This window comes from Carettochelys insculpta, chromosome 11, assembly GCF_033958435.1.
Source record: "Carettochelys insculpta isolate YL-2023 chromosome 11, ASM3395843v1, whole genome shotgun sequence".
Taxonomy (NCBI): Eukaryota; Metazoa; Chordata; order Testudines; family Carettochelyidae; genus Carettochelys; species Carettochelys insculpta.
Genome location: NC_134147.1, coordinates 762,584 through 782,314, shown reverse-complemented (window position 1 = coordinate 782,314; position 19,731 = coordinate 762,584). Strand labels below are relative to the sequence as shown.

Below are 19,731 nucleotides of genomic sequence, written 5' to 3'. Positions count from 1 at the left end.
TAAGCCAATTTCAACTGATGGAGCAGCAGAGTGTCTGGGAGCTGATGGTCCCGACTGGAAGTCATTTGCAAGAGCGAGCTCAAGAGGAAAGAGGCTCATTTTTTGACCTTGGGGAGCAAGAAGATGCTGCTGCTAGCCAGTGGTTGGGCTCTGCTGGTCTCAGAATTTGCTGCAGGCTCCAGGGTGGAATCCATTGCTGTGAAAAGTGTCCAAAGTACCAGGAAATGCAAGGGGAATTTCCAACTTAATTCTACCAAAGTGAGATTTTGTCTGCGCCTGTCAAACGCAGAGCCTTAGGGAAGTGGCATTCCAAATACCCTCACCAAAGAGGAAGACAAAACCAGGATACCGGGAGCTTAGAAAACTGCCTTTATTCTATTAGTTGTTGGAAAAAGGAAATAATACAGAAAAGAAGAGTTTAGTTGGCTGCAGATCAGCAAGAAGTTCACAGATGGGTGTTGGGCCACCAGGTGGTAACCGAGCAATACATAAAAACTTGCATTTGTATAGCCTCGAGCTGAGTCCAGCAGGGTAACAAAGCTTCTGAAACGTTCAGTTGCCTTGAGTGTGAACAAGCTGCTTTTCCCTGGCTCCTAAGGCAGGTGCCCGAAGATCATAGGAAAAAAAACCCACCTCTTCTAGGTGCAGAGATTTAGAATTTATACCATATTAGTAGGACAGGCACATTAAACAGAGTGGTGGGGGAAGAATCAGCTGTTCTCCACTGAACTTTTCAAATAAACTTTCTTAAAAAACCCAGAATACTTTGTGCAGAGAACAAGTAACAGCATTAGGAAATCCAATTGTACAAAAAAATACTACAGTTAGGCTGGGGCATATAGATTTATTTTTGGTACCATACATGTAAGTGGCACTAATTACATGGTAATGAAGAGGTAACTAACGTGAAACTACAGAGCAGTCACTTTTCCATAGTTTGATGGGACTCTTATTTCAGGGCGGTCACAGTTTCCAAACTATTGTTTTACATCCTACAGCCGTGAAAAATCACATCTCCCTAAAACGTGAAAGCACTGCAGTTATTTTTTACTCCACACACAGCCCTTGTAGCTCTTGTTCTCCAATTGAATGGGAAGTTAGTTATAAGGTAGCTACAGCCCAATTCTCAGTGTTACCAGCTTTCTCCTCTTTCTAGAAAGTAGTAAGAAGTTAGAGAATTGTCTTCAATTAGTGCCTGGCACATCCTGCACGTACAGATGTGTTTGTTAAAGGAATGTTGACGTTACTCGTGTGCACAGATGAATTTGATGCAGACTGTTATAAAAATTAGAGTTGGCTTCTAAATATTGGTAGCAAGATGAGTTGATTTTTAAATCTCTTAAGTAAATTATAGATAAATGAAAAAGGCCAGTAATCATACGCTAAGATTACTAAACAGCACTTCAAAATTAATCAAGTGCAGGGTGCTGCCCAGGCCATCTTCCCTTGGCCATGCTTTACAAGAGAAGGCAGCCGGATTTCTTCTTGCCACGTCGGGCTTGCAAAGCAGCTCTAGTGGCCATTTCAAAAACCTCCCTCACACCGTCTTTGGTCTTTGCAGAGCACTCCATGTACCCGAATGCCCCAATGCGGTTTGCCATGTCTCTGCCTTCTTCGGGTTTCACCGGCTCCTGTGCAACACAAGAGCACAAGTGAATTAGTAGAGTTGAGAATGCCATTGGAAAGGTCATGCCTTTCTTGTGCGACACATTGGCCACCAGTGCAAATTACCAGCTCAGTTCAGATCCTATCAGGAATCTAAAAGGACAGAGTATTTTCATTAATGTTTAAAAACACATTTCCCTTGCCAAAAGTGGGACACAGTTACACCTGACGTTACTGAAGAATTTTTAAAATCTCATTTCCCTGATCACTTACTGTATTAGTCCCCGCCCCCCACCCCCCCAAAACAATGAAAACGATAGCACAGTTTAGATCGGTCAGCATCAGTTATTATAGTTAATTTATTCAGAGTCCAATTTGTGTTGCAAATTCTTCAGGGGAATTTATGTTTAACAAAACTTTCCGTTGCCACTTTAAAAGTCACAGAACCATTGACTTAATGATAGGGAGTAAAAGCAATTTCACAAGTCGTTACCATATCAATACCGACCCCGCCGCCCAGCGATATTAACCAGTACAAACGTTGACTTGTCACTTTCAGTTTAAAAGAAATTTTATGCCAGGACAATCCAGGGTGCCTGTTTGGACCAGGGATTTTCATGTTGAAGGATGACTACTTTTTCCTAGTCCTGGAATGCTGCTGTTGGTAATTGTTTTAAGACTAACCACATTTCTGTCTTTACTCATTAACAAACCAAAGCCTGGCTGCTTGAGTTGCTAATATTGAAAACCACAACCTCGTAGGAGTGTGCGCTCTGAATACTGGAGAAACAGTAACCTGAGGACAATCTAAGTGTATCTTGTTGTGCATGTACCTGGTGGGTTGACTTTGCTCGATCAGTGACCTCCCATCGCTTCCAGAACAACTCTGCCCATTTGGGATACTGGTTTGATGAGACCTTTTAATTTCTTTGATAGTAACTTTATGTTAGCCCCACAGGTGGTGATGGAGGCATCATTTGGTGTGTCTGAAGGTCCTTCATAAGAGGCTGTTAAAAAAACTCCAGCTGCATCTGAGCCACATTTGGCTCATGAAAAGACAGTTAACTGTTCTGTAACTGGGGTTCTTCGAGATGTGTTGCTCATGTCCATTCCAGGTTGGGTATGCGTGGGCACACGCCCAGTTGCCGGAAGCTGTGTGCCATAGCCAGTAGCCATAGGGTTGGTGCGGCACCAATATGGTGACCAACATATGCGCCGCCTGACCCGCCACCCACACTCAGTTCCTTCTTGCCAGCAACTGACAGTGGGGAAGGCGTGAGGGTTTTGGAATGGACGTGAACAACACCTCTTGAACACCAGTTACAGAACAGGGAACTGTCTTTTCTCCTTCGAGTGACTGCTCGTGTCCATTCCAAGTTGGGTGAATACAAGCCAGTGCCTAGGAGGTGAGGTTGGAGCCCGAACGGACTGCAGGACAGCCCTGCCCACTGCAGCATCTTCCTGCGTGAGCTGTGTCAAAGGATGATGATGTTCTGTAAATGTATGAATTGAGGACCAGGTGGCTGCCCCAACAGCTGTCCTGGATAGGCACCTCCGCCAAATATGCCAAAGACGACTCCTGGGCTCTTGTGGAGTGTGCCCTAACTGACAGGGAAGGAACACCACAATCTTGTAACACTCCTCGATGCCCGTCACTATCCAGGAGGAAATCCGCTGGGAGGAGACCGGAGGGCCCTTCATCCTAGCAGCAACTGCCACAACGAGTTGATGAGTTCTTCTAGAGGGCCTAGTCCTATCCATATAGAAGGCCAGCGCTCTTCTGATGTCCAAGGTATGCAAACATTGCTGCCTTGGGGAGACATGGGGCTTTGGGTAAAATACCAGTAGGGAAATGTCTTGGTTAACACGAAACACGGAGACCAACTTGGGTAAAAACACAGGGTGAGGTCTCAGCCTAACCTTATCCTTGTGAAGCACTGTGTACAAGGGGTCCGCTGAAAGTGCCCTCAACTCAGATACCCTCCTGGCTGAGGTGATTGCCACCAAAAATGCTGTTTTCTAACTCAAACAGCAGGGAGCAGGTAGCCAGGGGTGCAAAGGGGGCCTCCATAAGCTTGGCTAACACCAAATTGAGATCCCAAGGGGGCAGTGGTGCTCAAACCTGGGGCTTGATTCTTTCTAAACCTTTCAGAAACCTTTTGACTACAGGGTCTGAGAACACAGAAAATGTTCCATGACCCGGGTGAAAAGCGGAGACAGGAGCTAAGTGCACCTAACCAAGGAGAGGGACAAGCCCTCCTGTACCAGACCCCACAGGTAATCTAAAACCAATGGGATGGGGGCTTGCGAGGGAGATAGCCCTCTGTGAGGCACCCACACCGAAAACCTTTTCCACTCAGCCAAATAAGTCACCGTCATGGAGGGTGATCTACTATTTAACAATACTTCCTTTATGGGATCCAGACAGGCCACGTCCTGGTGCCTCAGCCATGGAGTATCCACCTGTGAAGCGCAGAGACTGGAGATTGCGATGTTGCAGTCTCCCCTCTTGCTGCGTCAGCAGGTCTGGCCAGATTGGCAATATCATCGGCTTGTGGATTGACAGGTGCAGGAGGGTCGAGAACCAGTGCTGAGTGGCGCATGCTGGTGCCATCAAGATGATCAGTGTCCCTCCTGAGTGAATCTTGAGGAAGACCCTGTGAACTAGCAGGCTTGAAAGGAAACGCATACATCAGCCTGCCCGACCAGGGGACACTGAAGGCATCTGCCCAGGATGCTGGTAGGAGCAAAATACCCTGCATTTTGCATTGAGGTGGGAGATGAACAGGTCCACCTGGGGACACCCCCACCTCCGGAAAATAGAATGAATGACCTCCGGGTGGAGACCCCCCTTGTGAACCGTAAAGGACCTGCTGAGTTGGTCCGCCAGTGACTTGTGCACACCTGGCAGGTAAAGGGCCTGCAGCCTGATGTTGTGCTGTGTGCTGAAGTCCCAGAGCATCATGGCCTCCTGACACAGGGGAGAGGAGCGGGCAACCCTCTGCTTGTTGATATAGTACATTGCTGTCATGTTGTCTGTACTGACTGACTGGACATCATGTGTCAGATTGGCCTTGAAAGTCACTCAGGCTAGTCTGATGGCCGAGCTCCCTCACATTTACGTGGAGCCAAAGGTCCAACACACTCCGAAGAGCCTGGCTTCGTAGCTGACCCAGGTGTGCTCCCCACCCCCGGTCCAAAGCGTCCGTTACTAGGGAAAGTGAGGGCTGCTGAGGAACAAAGGGGACTCCTGTGAGGATGACCCCCTCGTCCAACCACCAGTGCAGGGTTGACAAAGTCCGTGTCAGCACTGTAACCACCAAGTCTAAACTGTCTCTCACAGGGTGACACACTGAAGACAGCTACAGCTGTAGAGGGAGCATCCTTAACCTGGCATACTGTACCACAAAGGTGCATGCTGTCATGTGACCCAACACACAGAGGCAGCACCTGGCTGTCATGGTGGGAACTGCCAGGACGTGTTGGACGATGGCCCCCATGGAGCTGAACCTTTCATCCAGCAGGAATTCCCTGGCACACCTGGTGTCCAGTCATGCCCCGACAAACTCTACTGGGCAAGACAGGACCAACACAGAGTTTGCCTCGTTGACCAAGAGACCAAGGCTTACAAAGGTTTGACGGATCAACTGTACATTCTGAATCACCTGCTCCCTGGAATGCCCTCGACTAGACAGTCGTCCAGGTAAGGGAACAGCTACACCCCTTGCCTGTGTAGGTGCACTGTAACCACCACCATGCATTTGGTGAAGATCCTTGGGGATGTAGGCAGATCGAAAGGCAGAACTGCGAACTGATAATGGTTCCCATCCGCCACAAACCTGAGAAACCTCCTGTGAGGAGGGTAGATTGAAATGTGGAAATAGGTGTTCTGCAAGTCGAGAGCTGCAACCCAACCCCCAGCTCCAGCATCGGGAGCAAGAGACCCAGGGACATCATATGAAATGTTGTCTTTTTCAAACTCGTTGAGACTACTTAGGTCCAGGATGGGTCTCAAGCCCCGCTTTGGTTTCAGAATTAGGAAATACCGGGAATAAAACCCCTGTCCTCTGACCCTAGGAGGAACTTCTTCTATGGCCCCAGAACCCAGGAGGGATTAAAATTCCTGCTGTAACAGGATCTCATGAGAGGGGGCACCCTGAAGAGGCAGATTAGGAAATGGGGTATGAAGAGAACTGAATAGCTTATTCCCTCTCTACCATACACCGGACCCACTGGTCTGTGGTGATGCTGCACCACCTATGGTAAAAGGTGGATAGGTCAAACATAAAAAGTGGGGATGCTGGAGTGCGTGAGATTGACTCGACGCTCCTGACTGTGCCATCAAAACTGAGGCTTGGGTCCCTGTGGGCCCTTTTTGTGGCCTTGAGGTTGTTGGCCTGAACAGCGCCTGCTCCTTCTGTTCCGCCTTCTACTGCCGTCCCTTTGTAGCTGCGAAAACTGTCTTTGCTGAGGACGGGGGTTAAAATGCCTGCATTGGTTGGCAGGAGTATGCAGGCCCAAGGAGAAGAGGGTGGCCCTAGAGTCTTTCAGGCTATGCAGTCTTACCTGAAAATGGGGTAGGGCCATCAAAGGGGAAGTCCTGGATTGTCTGCTGGCCCTCATGAGGCAGGCTGGACACCTGCAACCAAGTCCCACTGCACACTGCCACTCCGGAGGCCATAATCCTCATGGCAGCGTCCGCAGCAACCAATGCTGCCTGCAGGGCCGCCTTTGAAATCAGTTTGTTCTCCTCCACCACGGCTGTGAAGTCCTGCTTGGCTTTGGGTGGCATCATCTCAGACTCTAGACAGGGCACTGACTGTATTATAGGCATGCCGGCTAACCAGAGCCTGCTGGTTAGCCATTCTTAACTGCAACCTTCCCGTTGAATAGACCTTCCTCCCATAGAGCTCCAAGCATTGGAGCTTTTCTATTTTTGGGAAGGGACCCTGGAACCCTTGGTGCTCTATGGTTAGCAGTGTCCACTACCAGGAAGTCAGGTGGGAGGTACATGAACAAATGTTCAGAGCCCTGGGATGGAACAAAGTACCACCTCGCATTCCTACAGGCCATAGGAAGGGCAGAAGCAGGTGTCTGCCAGACTGGCAATTGTTTTGATTATGGGCAGAGCCACCCTCTGGTGGACCCTGCGGAGAACAAAATATCTGTGACAGGGTCCATTTCATCCTGGACCTCCTCTGCTTGCACCCAAGTTTTGGGCCACTCTCCTAAGGAGCTGTTGAAAAGCCCTGTCATCCCCCAACACAGCTGAGGCTGGTAAGCCAGTCACTGCCTCATTCAGGGAGGAAGAAAATGATAGCCCTTGCGCCTCCATTTGGAGGGGAAGGGCAGTAGAAACCTGTTCAGGAACTTGTCCCTTCATGGAAATTATGGGCAAACTGGGGGGAGTACCGTAGGCAGAGCTGGCATAAGCTGCCCAGAAAACCCCACCGCAGGTAACAAAATGGCACCATTACCACTCCCTGCGCTTGAGTCGGTGCTGGTGCCTAGGCTGGCGCCTGTCCCATTGGCCCCATAGTTACAATTACAGATGGTGCCGTCACCGAAGGGGCCCAGTCCCGCTGCAGTGGCGCTGAGAATGGCACCGACATCGACGCCAATGAAGTAGATGCAGGCAGCTCCACGATGACTGCCATTTCCTGTCTTGGTTCCGGTGGTGAGGCACCCAGTGACACCAACGGTGCCAAGCATGGGACTAGAGGGGCCTGTGGCACATAAAGGGGACTCCAGTGTCATAGCCCTGCGCCTTGTGAAATGCCCAGGGGGTCCAGAAGAGCGACTGCTGAGTCGCCAGTGAAGCTGGCGGCCAACCCATATCACCCGAGCCACAACTACGGTGCCTCTGACGGTTATGGCACGGCCGTCTCGAGCTCCCGCTCTGTAGCTTGAGCAGGCGTCTGACTCCAATGCTGATTCAGGGGCAGATGACCATGACGGGGCCATCGGAGTTGGCGCCGATGTTCTGCACACCGAAGATGGTGCCGGTGCTGGAGTACAGGGCACCTGAAACTGGACCACAGCCTGCTAGGTCAGCACCGAATACGGTGTCAACACGAGCGCAGGGTTGGTGCCAGTATCCTATCCCTGAGCCCCAGTCGCTCCGTTTCAGTGCTATGGCGCCTGTCCTCCATAGACGGAGGAGGACCGGTCACTCATCTGTAGCAGTCCTTGTGCTGCTCGAAACGCCTCCAGTGTTGAGGGCAAGTCCAGCGCCTGCGGGCTCCCGCTCCACACCGGCTTCAACGGACACAACTCCCACCCTTCAGCCATGCATGCCGGAGCCTTGGACTTGAGGCCGCCCCACTTCTTCGGCGAGCAATGCCTCTCGTGCTGCCGCCTCCTCTTCATCAGCACAGGAGATCGACTCCTATGGCGCTGAGCAGGCAACGGTGCCAGGAGTCCTGAGGTGGTACCATAGTTGACAGCATCGGTGTACTTTGCACTGAGGAGGCTCCCCTCTCCCCTCCTGCTGGAGACTCTTGAGGCTTACGAGCCACCTCCATTAAGGACTTTAAGGTGTTGGGCCCCATCTTTCAAAAGTTCTGGGCTTAAAGGCTTTACAAGTAGGACAGTGATCTTGCAAGTACCCTTCCCCCAGCCAAAGCAAACAGGCTGAATGGGGGTCACTTGGGCACACATTTGCCACATTTTGAACAAGTCTTAAAGCTTGGGGAGCCAGGTATTTCCCAGCACCAAGGGGGACGGAAAGCTCTGCCTTGGCTATTAGTTAAAACACTGAGGCTGTGTCCACGCTAGCTCCCAACTTGAAGGCAGCATGGTAAGTAGGGTGTCAGGAGATTACTAATGAAGTGCTGCAGTGCCTATGCAGCAGTTCATTAAGCTAGTTCTCCCCTGCAGCAACCTGAAAAGCAGCATATTTCCAAGAGCCAGCTTGTTCGTAGCCGCGGCTAACCCACGGGTACCTCCAAGAGCCAGCTTGCGCGTAGCCGCAGCTAACCCACGGGTACCTCCAAGAGCCAGCTTGTTCGTAGCCGCGGCTAACCCACGGGTACCTCCAAGAGCCAGCTTGCTCGTAGCCGCGGCTAACCCACGGGTACCTCCAAGAGCCAGCTTGCGCGTAGCCGCAGCTAACCCACGGGTACCTCCAAGAGCCAGCTTGTTCATAGCCGCGGCTAACCCACGGGTACCTCCAAGAGCCAGCTTGCGCGTAGCCGCGGCTAACCCACGGGTACCTCCAAGAGCCAGCTTGCGCGTAGCCGCGGCTAACCCACGGGTACCTCCAAGTGCCCACTCTGCTTCGAAGTACCTTTTACTCCTCAAAATTTTGAGGGATTTTGAAGTAGCCCAGACACTTGGAAGCACCCATGGGTTAGCTGCAGCTGCACACAAGTCAGCACTTTGAAATTTTCTGCTTTTCAAGTTACCATGAGGGAGAATTAGCTTAATGCATTGCTGCATATGCCCTGCAGGACTTGTTTAATAATCTCCTGACACCCTACTTACCATGCTCCCTTTCAGGTCAGGAGCTAGTGTAGACACAGCTGAAGACTAACTATAAAAGTACTAAAACTATTTCCACTGTAATAGGCTACTAACCAAAGATTTGAGCAGAGAAAGAAAGAGCTCCAATGACTGGCAGCACAGCGAGAAGGAACTGAGCAGGGGGTGGGTGTGGCTGGGTGGTGCCTAGGTTGTTCATCATATCAACACCACTCCAGGGGGTGCTGCACCAACCACATGGCTACTGCCTAGGGCAAAAAACTTCCAGCAACCGGTCGTGCGCCCGCGCTCACCCAACTTGGTACAGACATGAGCAATCACTCGAAGAATTAACGTTCTAGTTCTCATTTTAAGCAGGCAAATCACAACACTTCAGTAACCCATTGCGTGGGTTATTTCTCCATCTCAAATAGGCTTTACCTTTTCCATCCTGAACAACTCATTTCCAGCCCGTTTTCTATTATCTGTATGGCCTGAATATTTTGTCATTTAACTATAAGCCCTAATCAGTGATCACCACCTTGTTCATCAACTATCACCCATTTCACCAAGGGGGAGCCTGCTGTACATAAGCTTAGCAAGCCACAGCCACCCAGAAGTGGGGCAGGGGAGGCAAAAGAAGCAATGAAGGACTCCAGCACTTGGTCCTCTACTTGGCACAGCCAAGCTGCCCGAGAAGGGGGATGAGACCCATCGCTGTGTTCCAGGAGGTAGTGTTGGGGGGGATGGTGTCCCCAGAGAGCTGCTGATCAGCACAGACATGGCACTAATGTGCTTGTTAGCTGTCACATTTACTGCAAGGACAGAAAGAAACTTGCCTGCTTCATTTTTGCCAGCTCCCGTCGTGTGTGCTCATCATTTCTCAAGTCCTTCTTGTTTCCTACCAGGATGATAGGCACATTGGGGCAGAAGTGTTTTACCTCGGGGGTCCACTTCTCAGGGATGTTTTCTAGAGGGAGGATGGGGCGGGGGGGCAGGGGGAGGAAAAAAAAGCAAAAAAAGTGTCTCATAAGCCACAGACAAAGCTAAAAAAGAAAACATAAGTCATGTTTAGGAAATTTTCTGCATTCTGAATGAAACTATCCTGCCTTATCACACAAAACTGCATTCAGCTTTTGGCAAGAAGTAAGTGACTAAACATCTCACTTCCTTCTCCTTTGTTCCAACAGCTATCAAATAAGCAAATGTTTTAAAGCCAGGGAGTAGCTGTCACCTTTCAAAATTTCTGTCCAAGAAGTCTCTAATCTCCATTCTCCTGGTCACTAGAATACGTATTTCCCCCAGCCCCTTCACATCCAGAAAGTCAGGCCCCACGCTCTATGTCCACGAGGCTTTAAGCTATGATGGCCTGGAACTATTCTTGAGGGTCTGTTGGAAAGTGTTCAATAGACCGGGTGACTTACCAATATAATTGTACTTTGCCATGAGAGCCCGACAATTTGTGCAGTGTAGCCTTAGAGACCAATAAGCCATATGGCTCAAAAGGCCAAGATATTTTTGATCCTTATTATACGGGGTGAATTTAGCATGGGTCTGCCTGACACATTCATTTACAGCTTCAGCCACCAAGGAGTTAGTTGAAGGGTGTGAAAATAAAAAAAAAAAGTCAAATAAAATATTATGTTAGTTAGTAGCACCCTTCAGCCTACATAGGCTATGGATCGCGCCCTTCGTAGTTCCGTTTGGCATCCTCATTTGCAGCGTCAGCTGTGACTGTGAAGACCCACACAAGAGTGACAGTCCTTGCTGCATCTGTTGCATACGTAATGGGTGTCTGGCAGGTCCTTGCTGTGCTTTCTGTGGGCTCGCTTCTCCTCTGCTAGCTGTCTGATCCTCAACTCACCCTTCTGAAGGCCCTTGTATAGTTCCTGCCTCCATCTGCTGCGATCGTCTGCCAGCTCCTCCCAGCTGTCTGGCTTGATGTCTGCTTCCCCAAGGTGTCTCTTGCAAACATCTCTGTAGCGCAGCTGGGGGCATCCGGGAGGTCTCTTGCCAGAGGCTAGCTCACCATACAGGGTGTCTTTTGGGATCCTTCCATCATTCATCCTGTGGACGTGGCCAAGCCAGCAGAGCTGCCGCTGCCTGAGAACGGTGTGCATAGCTGGGATTCCAGCTTGCTCGAGGACGGCGGCGTCGGTCACTCTGTCCTTCCACGATATTCCAAGGATGCGCCTGAGGCAGCGCAAGTGGAAGACGTTCAGCCTCTTTTCCTGGCGGGCATACAGGGTCCAAGACTCGCTGCCGTAAAGGAGGGTGCTGAGGATGCAGGCTCTGTAGACTTGCATTTTGGTGTGGGTGTACAGCTTGATGTTATTCCACACTCTCTTGCTGAGTCTGGACAGAGTTGTGGCTGCTTTTCCGATCCTCCTATTTAGCTCAGTCTCCAAGGACAGGGTGTCAGTGATGGTGGACCCGAGGTAAACGAACTTGTGGATGACCTCTAACGTATAGTTGTCAGTGCTGATTGATGGAGAAACAGCAACGTCCTGAGCAAGTACATTTGTCTTCTTTAGGCTGATGGAGAGCCCAAAGTCCTTGCATGCTTTGGAGAACTGATCCAGCAGCTTCTGAAGCTGGTCTTCTGTGTCTGACAACAGCAGCGTCATCTGCGAACAGCATATCTCTGATGAGGACTTCCCGCACCTTAGATTTAGCTTTCAGCCTTGCAAGATTAAAGTTTCGTCAGATCTTGTGTGCAAAAAGATGCCCTTTGTTGAAGATCCAAAGGCGTGTTTAAGGAGGAGTGCAAACAAGATCCTGAACAATGTCGGAGCAAGGATGCATCCTTGTTTGACGCCTCTCCTGATGCTGAAAGGATCCGATAATGTGCCATTGTATTGGACGGTTCCTCTCATGTCTTCGTGGAAAGACTGAATCATCTTGAGTAACTGTGGTGGACATCCTATCTTGTGGAGCAGTTTGAACAGTCCATCCCTGCTGACCAAGTCGAAGGCCTTGGTTAGGTCAATGAAGGCAACATAGGATGGCTTCCTCTGCTCCCTGCATTTCTCCTGCAGCTGCCTCAGAGAGAAATTATGTACCAGCCAAGGATTATCTGCTTTTACCACCCTCATGTAACTGCCAGTCTGCCAGATGGTTTTGGCAGGATCAAGAAAGGCTTCATTTATGGGCAAGTCCACCCCCGCAGAAGGTGACACTTGTTGAGACTCTTGGACCCATTCTAAGGGACTTGACTGTGAGAAAAGACCCCGTTCCATTACATCCTGAACTTGTTTAAAGTTGTTGGCCATGTATTGTGGGGACAGAATCACAGCTTCAGCTGGGAAAGATGAGAAGATGTTAAGTTTTTATGGAGTAGCCTTCTTATCCACGCTGGCCTTTTGTGCCTCAGAGATTTCCTTCTGCAATGGAGATGACTGATGAGGAAAATATGGAGTACAAGACTACCTGTCCTGAACGCCCCAGTGAGAAAACTGCTGTCAGTAGGCAGTCCAAAGAGCCCAATATTGCCTCTGAAGGAAAACATCAGGAACATGAGGCGATATTCACCATTGCTCATACCAAGGGGAAGGAGCACCAGTCTCTCTCACAGGAGTAATTTTCCTTATAAGCATCAGGAAAAGAGCCTCTATATTGGTAAGACAAAGTAACAACCGGACAAAAGGTCTCCCTCAACATTGGAGAGGGGAGCTCTGCCTAACCCAGAAGCTGCTGGGGAAATGAGTGTTACCAGAAAGAGATGTAATTCTGGTAACTGAGGTCATTGTGGTCACCATAAGTAACTCTTACAATTAGAACAGGTATGCATTAAGGGATGCTCACTGGAGACATACAGGTCCTTGGTGCACCTAAACCACATTAGCAGGTCAGTCAGGGGAGCTGAGAGAGGGCTTCACTTCAATGAGTCTCTTGAAATGGAACTCAATCAGGTAGTGATGAGATTGACTGTCTTGCAGAATGGGCAGCACAAGATGGCTTAGACTTTTCCATTTCTCAGGAAGTCATGTGGCCAGGTACCAGAGGTTACTGTTACTTGCTTGACAGAAGCAAAACTGTTTCTCTCCGCTGCTCTGGTCATACTTAGAGGGTGCTGGAGTCAGTGTAGGTTCCAAAGCCCACTTAGAACCACAGCTCCCAAATTAACGCTGGGCCTTGAAAGTACTATTGGTACCACAGGAGCCTGAAGCCTCTAGTGGTACCTAGGCAGTACCCAAAGGCTCAGAAAGGGTTGATATCTGCCGAGACAGATCTTTCTGAAAGAAGCTCTTTATGAGAGCTGAAACACCTTGGCTGCATCTACACTAGTTCCTTACTTCGAAGGCAGCATGGTAAGTAGGGTGTCGGGTGATTATTAATGAAGCGCTGCGCTGCATATGTAGCACTTCATTAAGCTAATTCTCCCACGCAGCAAGGCCGAAGCGTTAAACTTCAAAGTGCCAGCTCGCGTGTAGCTGCGGCTAACCCGCCGGTACTTTGAAGTGCCTGGGCAACTTCAAAGTCCCTGCCATGGGGAAGAATTAGCTTAACGAAGCGCTGCATATGGAGCGCAGCACTTCATTAATAGTCTCTGGACACCCTACTTACCATACAGTCTTCGAAGTAGGGAGCTAGTGTAGACACAGCCCTTGTCTTGGAGGCCTTCCCAGTACCTTCTGGCATCTTTTCTTTCAACGACCTGGGTGAACACGGTGGTGAACAGACAGGGCACTATGCTGACTTGCAGGCTGATGTTTGGACGTTCTCTGACCTGGATTCTGGCAGGAAGAAGAGTACTCACTCCATCATGAGGCGCTCAAGTTTTAGCTCCTGTTTTTAATAGCTCTGCCCTTCAGGACTGCACAAAACTTGCACCTCTGGAGGGATATGTCTCTCCTCTGAGCCGCGAATGCCTTTGGCATGCCCACTCTTAACTGGGCTAGTGTGCCAACAGCAGGGGCAACATTTGCATCCTAGCAGGGACAAGGACTCCTGAGGTGTAGGTGAGGGAAATAAAGACCCCCAGAAGTAAATGAACTAAAAATGCCAGGCTACACTAATTAACTGAACTTCAACAAAGGACTAAACTGGAAACAAAAGTGGCTAACTTGAAGCACGCAGGCTAGATCTGTGGGAATTGAGAAGACATTGAGGCACCATGCTTGCACAACTCTCTTTAGGGCTTGTCTACACTTACCATGGGTGGAGCTTCAGAGGAAAATCATCTGGGGTTTGGTTTAGCAGGTCTAGTATGGACCCCCTAAATCAATCAAACACTGAGGACACCCTGTCAACCTCAGTATTCCTCAGGTCACAAGGATTAAGGGAAGTCAGCTGGAGAGTTTCTCCCATTGTCCTCCCTCTGTGGGGACAGCGCAGAAAATCGATGTAAGGGTCATTGCTTCCAGCTATGCAGTTCACGTCACTGGAGCTGCTCACCTCCATTGACTTCCTCCCCTAGCGTCGACCTGGCCATAGTCTCAGGAGAGGCACAGGTGGTGCACACCGCATGCGCTGGCTGAAAGTCTCTGATCAAAAGCAAACGGCGAGCCTGTGCACCGGAAGTGCAGTACCCACAGCGATGCCACTTGAAGAGCAAGGATTCACGACACGAAATATCCAAATTAGCTTTGCAATGTGTGTAAGTGTGATTAGTAGAAATCCGAGTTCATTCAAGTCAAGCCTGAATGATTTAAAGGCTGCACAGTACACAGTCTCCTAGTGATACAGGGACCTAAGAAAAGTGCTTTGATGCCGTTCTACTTACCTAAGCTATCAGGACTATCAATTGAAAAACACATAAGTATAACATCGGTATCTGGATAGGATAGCGGCCTAAGACGATCATAGTCTTCTTGTCCTGCTGTATCCCAGAGAGCCAACTCAACCTGCAGAAAAAAGAGTGAAGGAAGTTAACCAAAATGATCAGGGGATATCTGCCTCAAGGCTGAGCAGCCCAAGCCAACTAGAGAGCGGATTTCAGTTAACATGACTCAACGGAAGGGAAACACCATGCACTCCACTTTCACAAAGAGAAAGTGGGTTGTCTGTTCTTTGCCTCTGACCGCCCACACAATCGACAAGGTATCAATGGCCATCCCAACATCTCTGAAGAGTGGGAGCTACCAGAAAGAAAAGCCAGACGGAGGAGCTGATGGGATATAATAGCCTAAAAATAGTTCTCAGAGCTGGGAAGCTGCTCTACAGGCTTTCTGAAGCAGGGCTATACATGCCCACACCAACCAAAAGAGAAAAAAGTGTCAGAGGGCCACTTTTTTTTTGTAGTTCTACCCATTTATCACCACCACAGTGGGAACATCAATGTGCAATCTGCTTTGAAATCAAGCTGATTTTCTTGTTGTGTGCATTATTGCTAAAGGCTAAATGAAGGAGAATCTTTTAAGACCTCAGTTTGGGACAGGGCTAGGAGGAGAATTAAACTCAATTTTTTTTTGGGGTGGGGGGGGCGGGAAACAAATGAAAAAGAGTGAGGACTAGAAGACCATAAGTGGTAGTAAATAAATACCTACAACAATATATTTGTAAATGGCAAACACTGAAATGGATCGAGTCCACACACAAAAAGAGCCACAACCCCCCAAAAAAATGAACCTGGGAAGCTTTACAAGCAGCCACGGTTAAGTGAGACAGGCCGTAACTTGACTGCAGACTTTAATATGCTTGAACAACGGTCAATTGTTTAACTTATGAAAACATGTTACTCCCAATTATAGGCTGCATCTACCACAGACTTCCAGGGTATTTGCATTCCTATAACAGCAGAGTTGGGCTCAAAATGAGAAGTTACCAGTAACTCATTCTTTGCATCCCCTCTGTGCCTTCACATTAGTGGAAGAAGGCTCCTGGTATATACACATGGAGTCCTCTTCTAAAGCTGTGCCACCTGAGGGGTCCAGCAGCATAGTGGTGAAGTCAGCTGCTCTAGCCTATGGAGCAGTGTATACCCTTTAGTTGCCTGTGCTTTCTCCCCTTGGAGGGCACCGGTGCATTCCCGCTTGTGGGAGACTAATAAGCAGTGTTCCCGTAGGAAAGAGGCAGGTGAGGAGTACTCTTATTAGCTCTGGATTACAGCATTGCTCCACTTAATGTCACATCATAATTCAAATCCAAAAGACAAAAACTCTTGGTTAAGGTACGCACTGAGCACCATGCTGCTGCTCCTACTCCAGTAGGAATGTGCCCGAAAGAAGCCACAGCTGTAACAATAGTTCTAGTAGAATTTCTTAAGCCTGCAGAGCCTAGTACTTTAGTTAGGATCTAACAATTCTATGCATTTCTTAATCCACTGGGATGGCCTGTCTGGAGAAAGAGCTGCCCAGGAGTCTCTCCATGAACTATAAACCGAGTTTGCCTTAGTAAATTTTGTTCTGTCTAGGTAAATCCAGGGAGTTCTTTTAACACAGTGGTCAGGTACATTTCCCTGGGATAGGAATGGCGTCTCTGGAAAATATTGGTTGAGGTGCAAGTCATATACCAGCTTAGGCAACATTTACACTGATGCATTAGGTCAACCTATGGTTCTCTACTTCAGTTATGTGACCATCATAACTGAAGCCGATGCAGCATACTTTGAGTTGTTGTAGGATGTACAGTGTGCTGTTTTGATGCAAAATGCCTTCTGACTACTTTCCTTACTCTTCTTGGGAAGCTGAAAAATGGAAGTTGACAAGAGATCTTTGCCATCACCTTACAGGTCTTCACCAGCCCCACTGAACTGATACCACGGCATTCATTCCAGCAGCATCTGTCTACTGGCAATGTAGACATGGCCTCAGGCATGGTGGGGCCTCATAACTATCTTTGGTGCCAGAAAGTAAGGTGGTATGGCCATTGTGACTGAAGCACACTTACCCTCCTTGCAGGGGGGAAGCAATATAAGGAAAGCTGTAGTTAAATGTAAGATGTTCTAAAAGAGATAACCTAAGCTGTCTCTGGCTGGTTTAAGTGCCAGAAGAGGGATTTTATTAGTTATTTAGTCAAGCTTCCCTAGTCAATCTGGACACCAAAGAGGTCCCCGTCACTACTGGGGGCAAAGAAGGATCAGAGGCCCCTACAGGGCGCATTCCACCCCATAGAAGCTAGGGCAGCTGGTAACAGTGCGGTGAGAATGCACTTGCATGCTAACCGCCAGATGTCATTTTGAACAAGGTGCTGCATGCTTATCACCAAAAGTAAACTCCACAAGTAGAAAGGTAGAGAGGCTCCTGAAGAACCATAGCGTGTGCAAAACTGACTGGTGGAACTGCTAAAATAGTGAACCAGCTAACCCCTCCAGAAACACTGCCACCCCGTCCGCTCTTCACAAGAGGGTGCCTCTGCCTTATTCCATCCATCACTGCTAGAAAAATGAATTACTGCAGCAGGAGCATGCCCCAGACCACTGCATGTTATTCACCTTTTCAGCCCAGAGGCTAGTGGGATTTTGCTGACGCTTAAAGAAAAACCTCACCACTCACAGGAGAGCTCTCCCTCCATGTGTGCTGTAGCCCTGTTTTGGGTCCTGTGAGGACAAACCTCTCTTCAGATGTTTCCCACACGTATGCCCACACCGTTCTGAATAAAATAACCAATATTTAGGGGTTGCAGAAGTGTGCACCTACCTGCTTTCCATCCACTTCAATATCTGCTACATAATTTTCAAATACCGTGGGAACATAAACTTCAGGGAACTGGTCTTTGCTAAATACGATCAGCAGACAGGTCTTTCCACAGGCACCATCACCTACTATAACCAGTTTTTTCCGAATGGCTGCCATAGCTGGAAAAAAAAAAACAAAACACAATGGACAGTTCTGTTACATCCGTTATAGAACACAGATGCTAGTAACTGAGTAACTGATTGCTATGTCCCCTATCAGCAGGAAGTTTGCAAACCGGTACACCAGTTCATTAAAGATTGCTTTGTGTGGCATCAGTTTTGAGCAAGTCACCTTGCTCTTAAAACCTCACCACCCTAACGCCTGTCGTAGGGATTGTTTTCAACTCCTTCGGTCTTCAATTTTCTCATAATGGCATCTTACCAATGAATTCTGAGCTCAATGAAGTGTGCTTATTGAGCTTATTCTGCTGCTTACAGGCCTTACAAATACAATGGGAGACTCTTTCTTAGGTAGCAGTGACACTCAAAGATGATGTGATCGTGGTGGATGAATTCTTGTCCCAGCACTATTTCATCCAGTTATCAACTAGGTATTAAGGCTTCTAGTCCACATGTTGGGATCAAGGTTGATCAAAAAGTATCCACTGACCAACATTATACTGACAATTTTGCCTTGCTTATGGAGAAGTCAGAGCATTTCAGCTCTACCCTTCAAGGTATCAGGCTGCCTGTGCTATATCTTGAAGGATGAGCAAAAAGCAGACCCCCAGGGTGCAAATGGAGCTGCACTGGGAAGTTCAGGCTGCAAGCATTGGGAAGTTCAGGCTGCAAGCAAGCTTCAAATGGTTGCAGCAAATTGGACATCCTCTGATGAAGAGGTCTTGTCACCTGCTACATCAAGTCCAGGTCTTGCCTCAGGACACACACTCTGTGCTGAGAAAGCTCCGACTCCAAGCTGGCATGCTGTCTGTATCACTATATGGATCAGAAATCTAGAGCCTCTGACCTAGACAGGTAGGCTTGGAATGCCTCTAGCTCTTCCAGGTGGTGTTAATGCCAAAACACTGAGCACAAAATTGTTCAGCTTTGTACAAAATGCCATAACCTTGCAAAGATGTGGCCTTCCTCCGATTGCTCATAACATTCAAAAGCAGCATTGTGTACTCTTTGGCCCTTTTGGAAGGATGAACACCCCCTCCCCCCAGTGTAGTGTGCTTGTTAACTACCCATAAACGTGAGAAGGGGCATGCACCTCGACCCTGCTTAGTGTCACTCACTGGGCCATACCAGAGACTTGGAGATTTGCAGGATTGACCTGATCTGGGAATTTCTCTCTAGGATGCCAGATGCAATACCATCAAGCACGGTCACTCTAGCTAAGACAACAGTCCTCAATAGGCTATGCACATTTGAGGGTGCTGATGGAGGGAGAGTGACCTGAATGAGCTCCCAGTCGGATGCTGTAGGCAAAGAAGGCCAACCCAGTCCATGGATGCATACGCAGGGGAATCCGCAGCATGAATAAAAAAAAAAATTCTCTCTCTTTATCTGGCATTGGTATGACTGCTGCGGGAAAATTGCGCCCAGTTCTGATCACCACAGCTCAAGGACGACGCTGATGAACTGGAGAGCGTAAAAGGAGGACCAAAAAAGGCTCAAGTTTCAGAAAACATGCCTTACGAAAGAGCTCATTCTACTTACGGAATGTAAGGAGTGACTTGGTTACAGTCCATATGAGAGCTCCTGCACTAGAGACAAAGACACGATAATGTCTTTGTCTTAGCAGAAGATTCAATCAAGTGGAAAAAGGCATAACAAGATTCGGAGACTGAAAAGCTCAGGCCAGACAAATTCATACCGGAAATAAGATGTACTTTTTTTTGTTGTGTAATTAGCATTAGAATAAAATTTATCAAAGGTGTAGTGATTTTTTCCATCACTGGCTATTTTGAAATCAAGACAGATCATCATCATCATCAAGTTAACTCAATTAACTGTAGGACAGCCCCCCTAGCTTGTTCAAGGTTATTTAGATCTTTCGCTAATCTGGGCGCACAATAGAAGGGCTGAGAGCAGTGTTCCCTCCA

The 19,731-nt window shown here is 48.5% G+C and overlaps 1 protein-coding gene across 1 annotated transcript in view; it reads right to left on the bottom strand.

The window, feature by feature from the left end:
* Nucleotides 1-354: 354 nt before the first annotated feature.
* Nucleotides 355-19,731, bottom strand: part of RHOA (ras homolog family member A) — a 54,880-nt gene continuing 35,503 nt past the window's right edge. Inside the window, exons 2-5 of the mRNA XM_075006101.1 lie at nt 17,646-17,803; nt 14,792-14,912; nt 9,906-10,036; nt 355-1,631 (exon numbers count right to left, since the gene is read on the bottom strand). Coding sequence (XP_074862202.1) covers nt 1,458-1,631; nt 9,906-10,036; nt 14,792-14,912; nt 17,646-17,801 — 582 coding nt within the window. The 5' untranslated portion in view covers nt 17,802-17,803 and the 3' untranslated portion in view covers nt 355-1,457. The remainder of the gene's footprint in view (nt 1,632-9,905; nt 10,037-14,791; nt 14,913-17,645; nt 17,804-19,731) is intronic.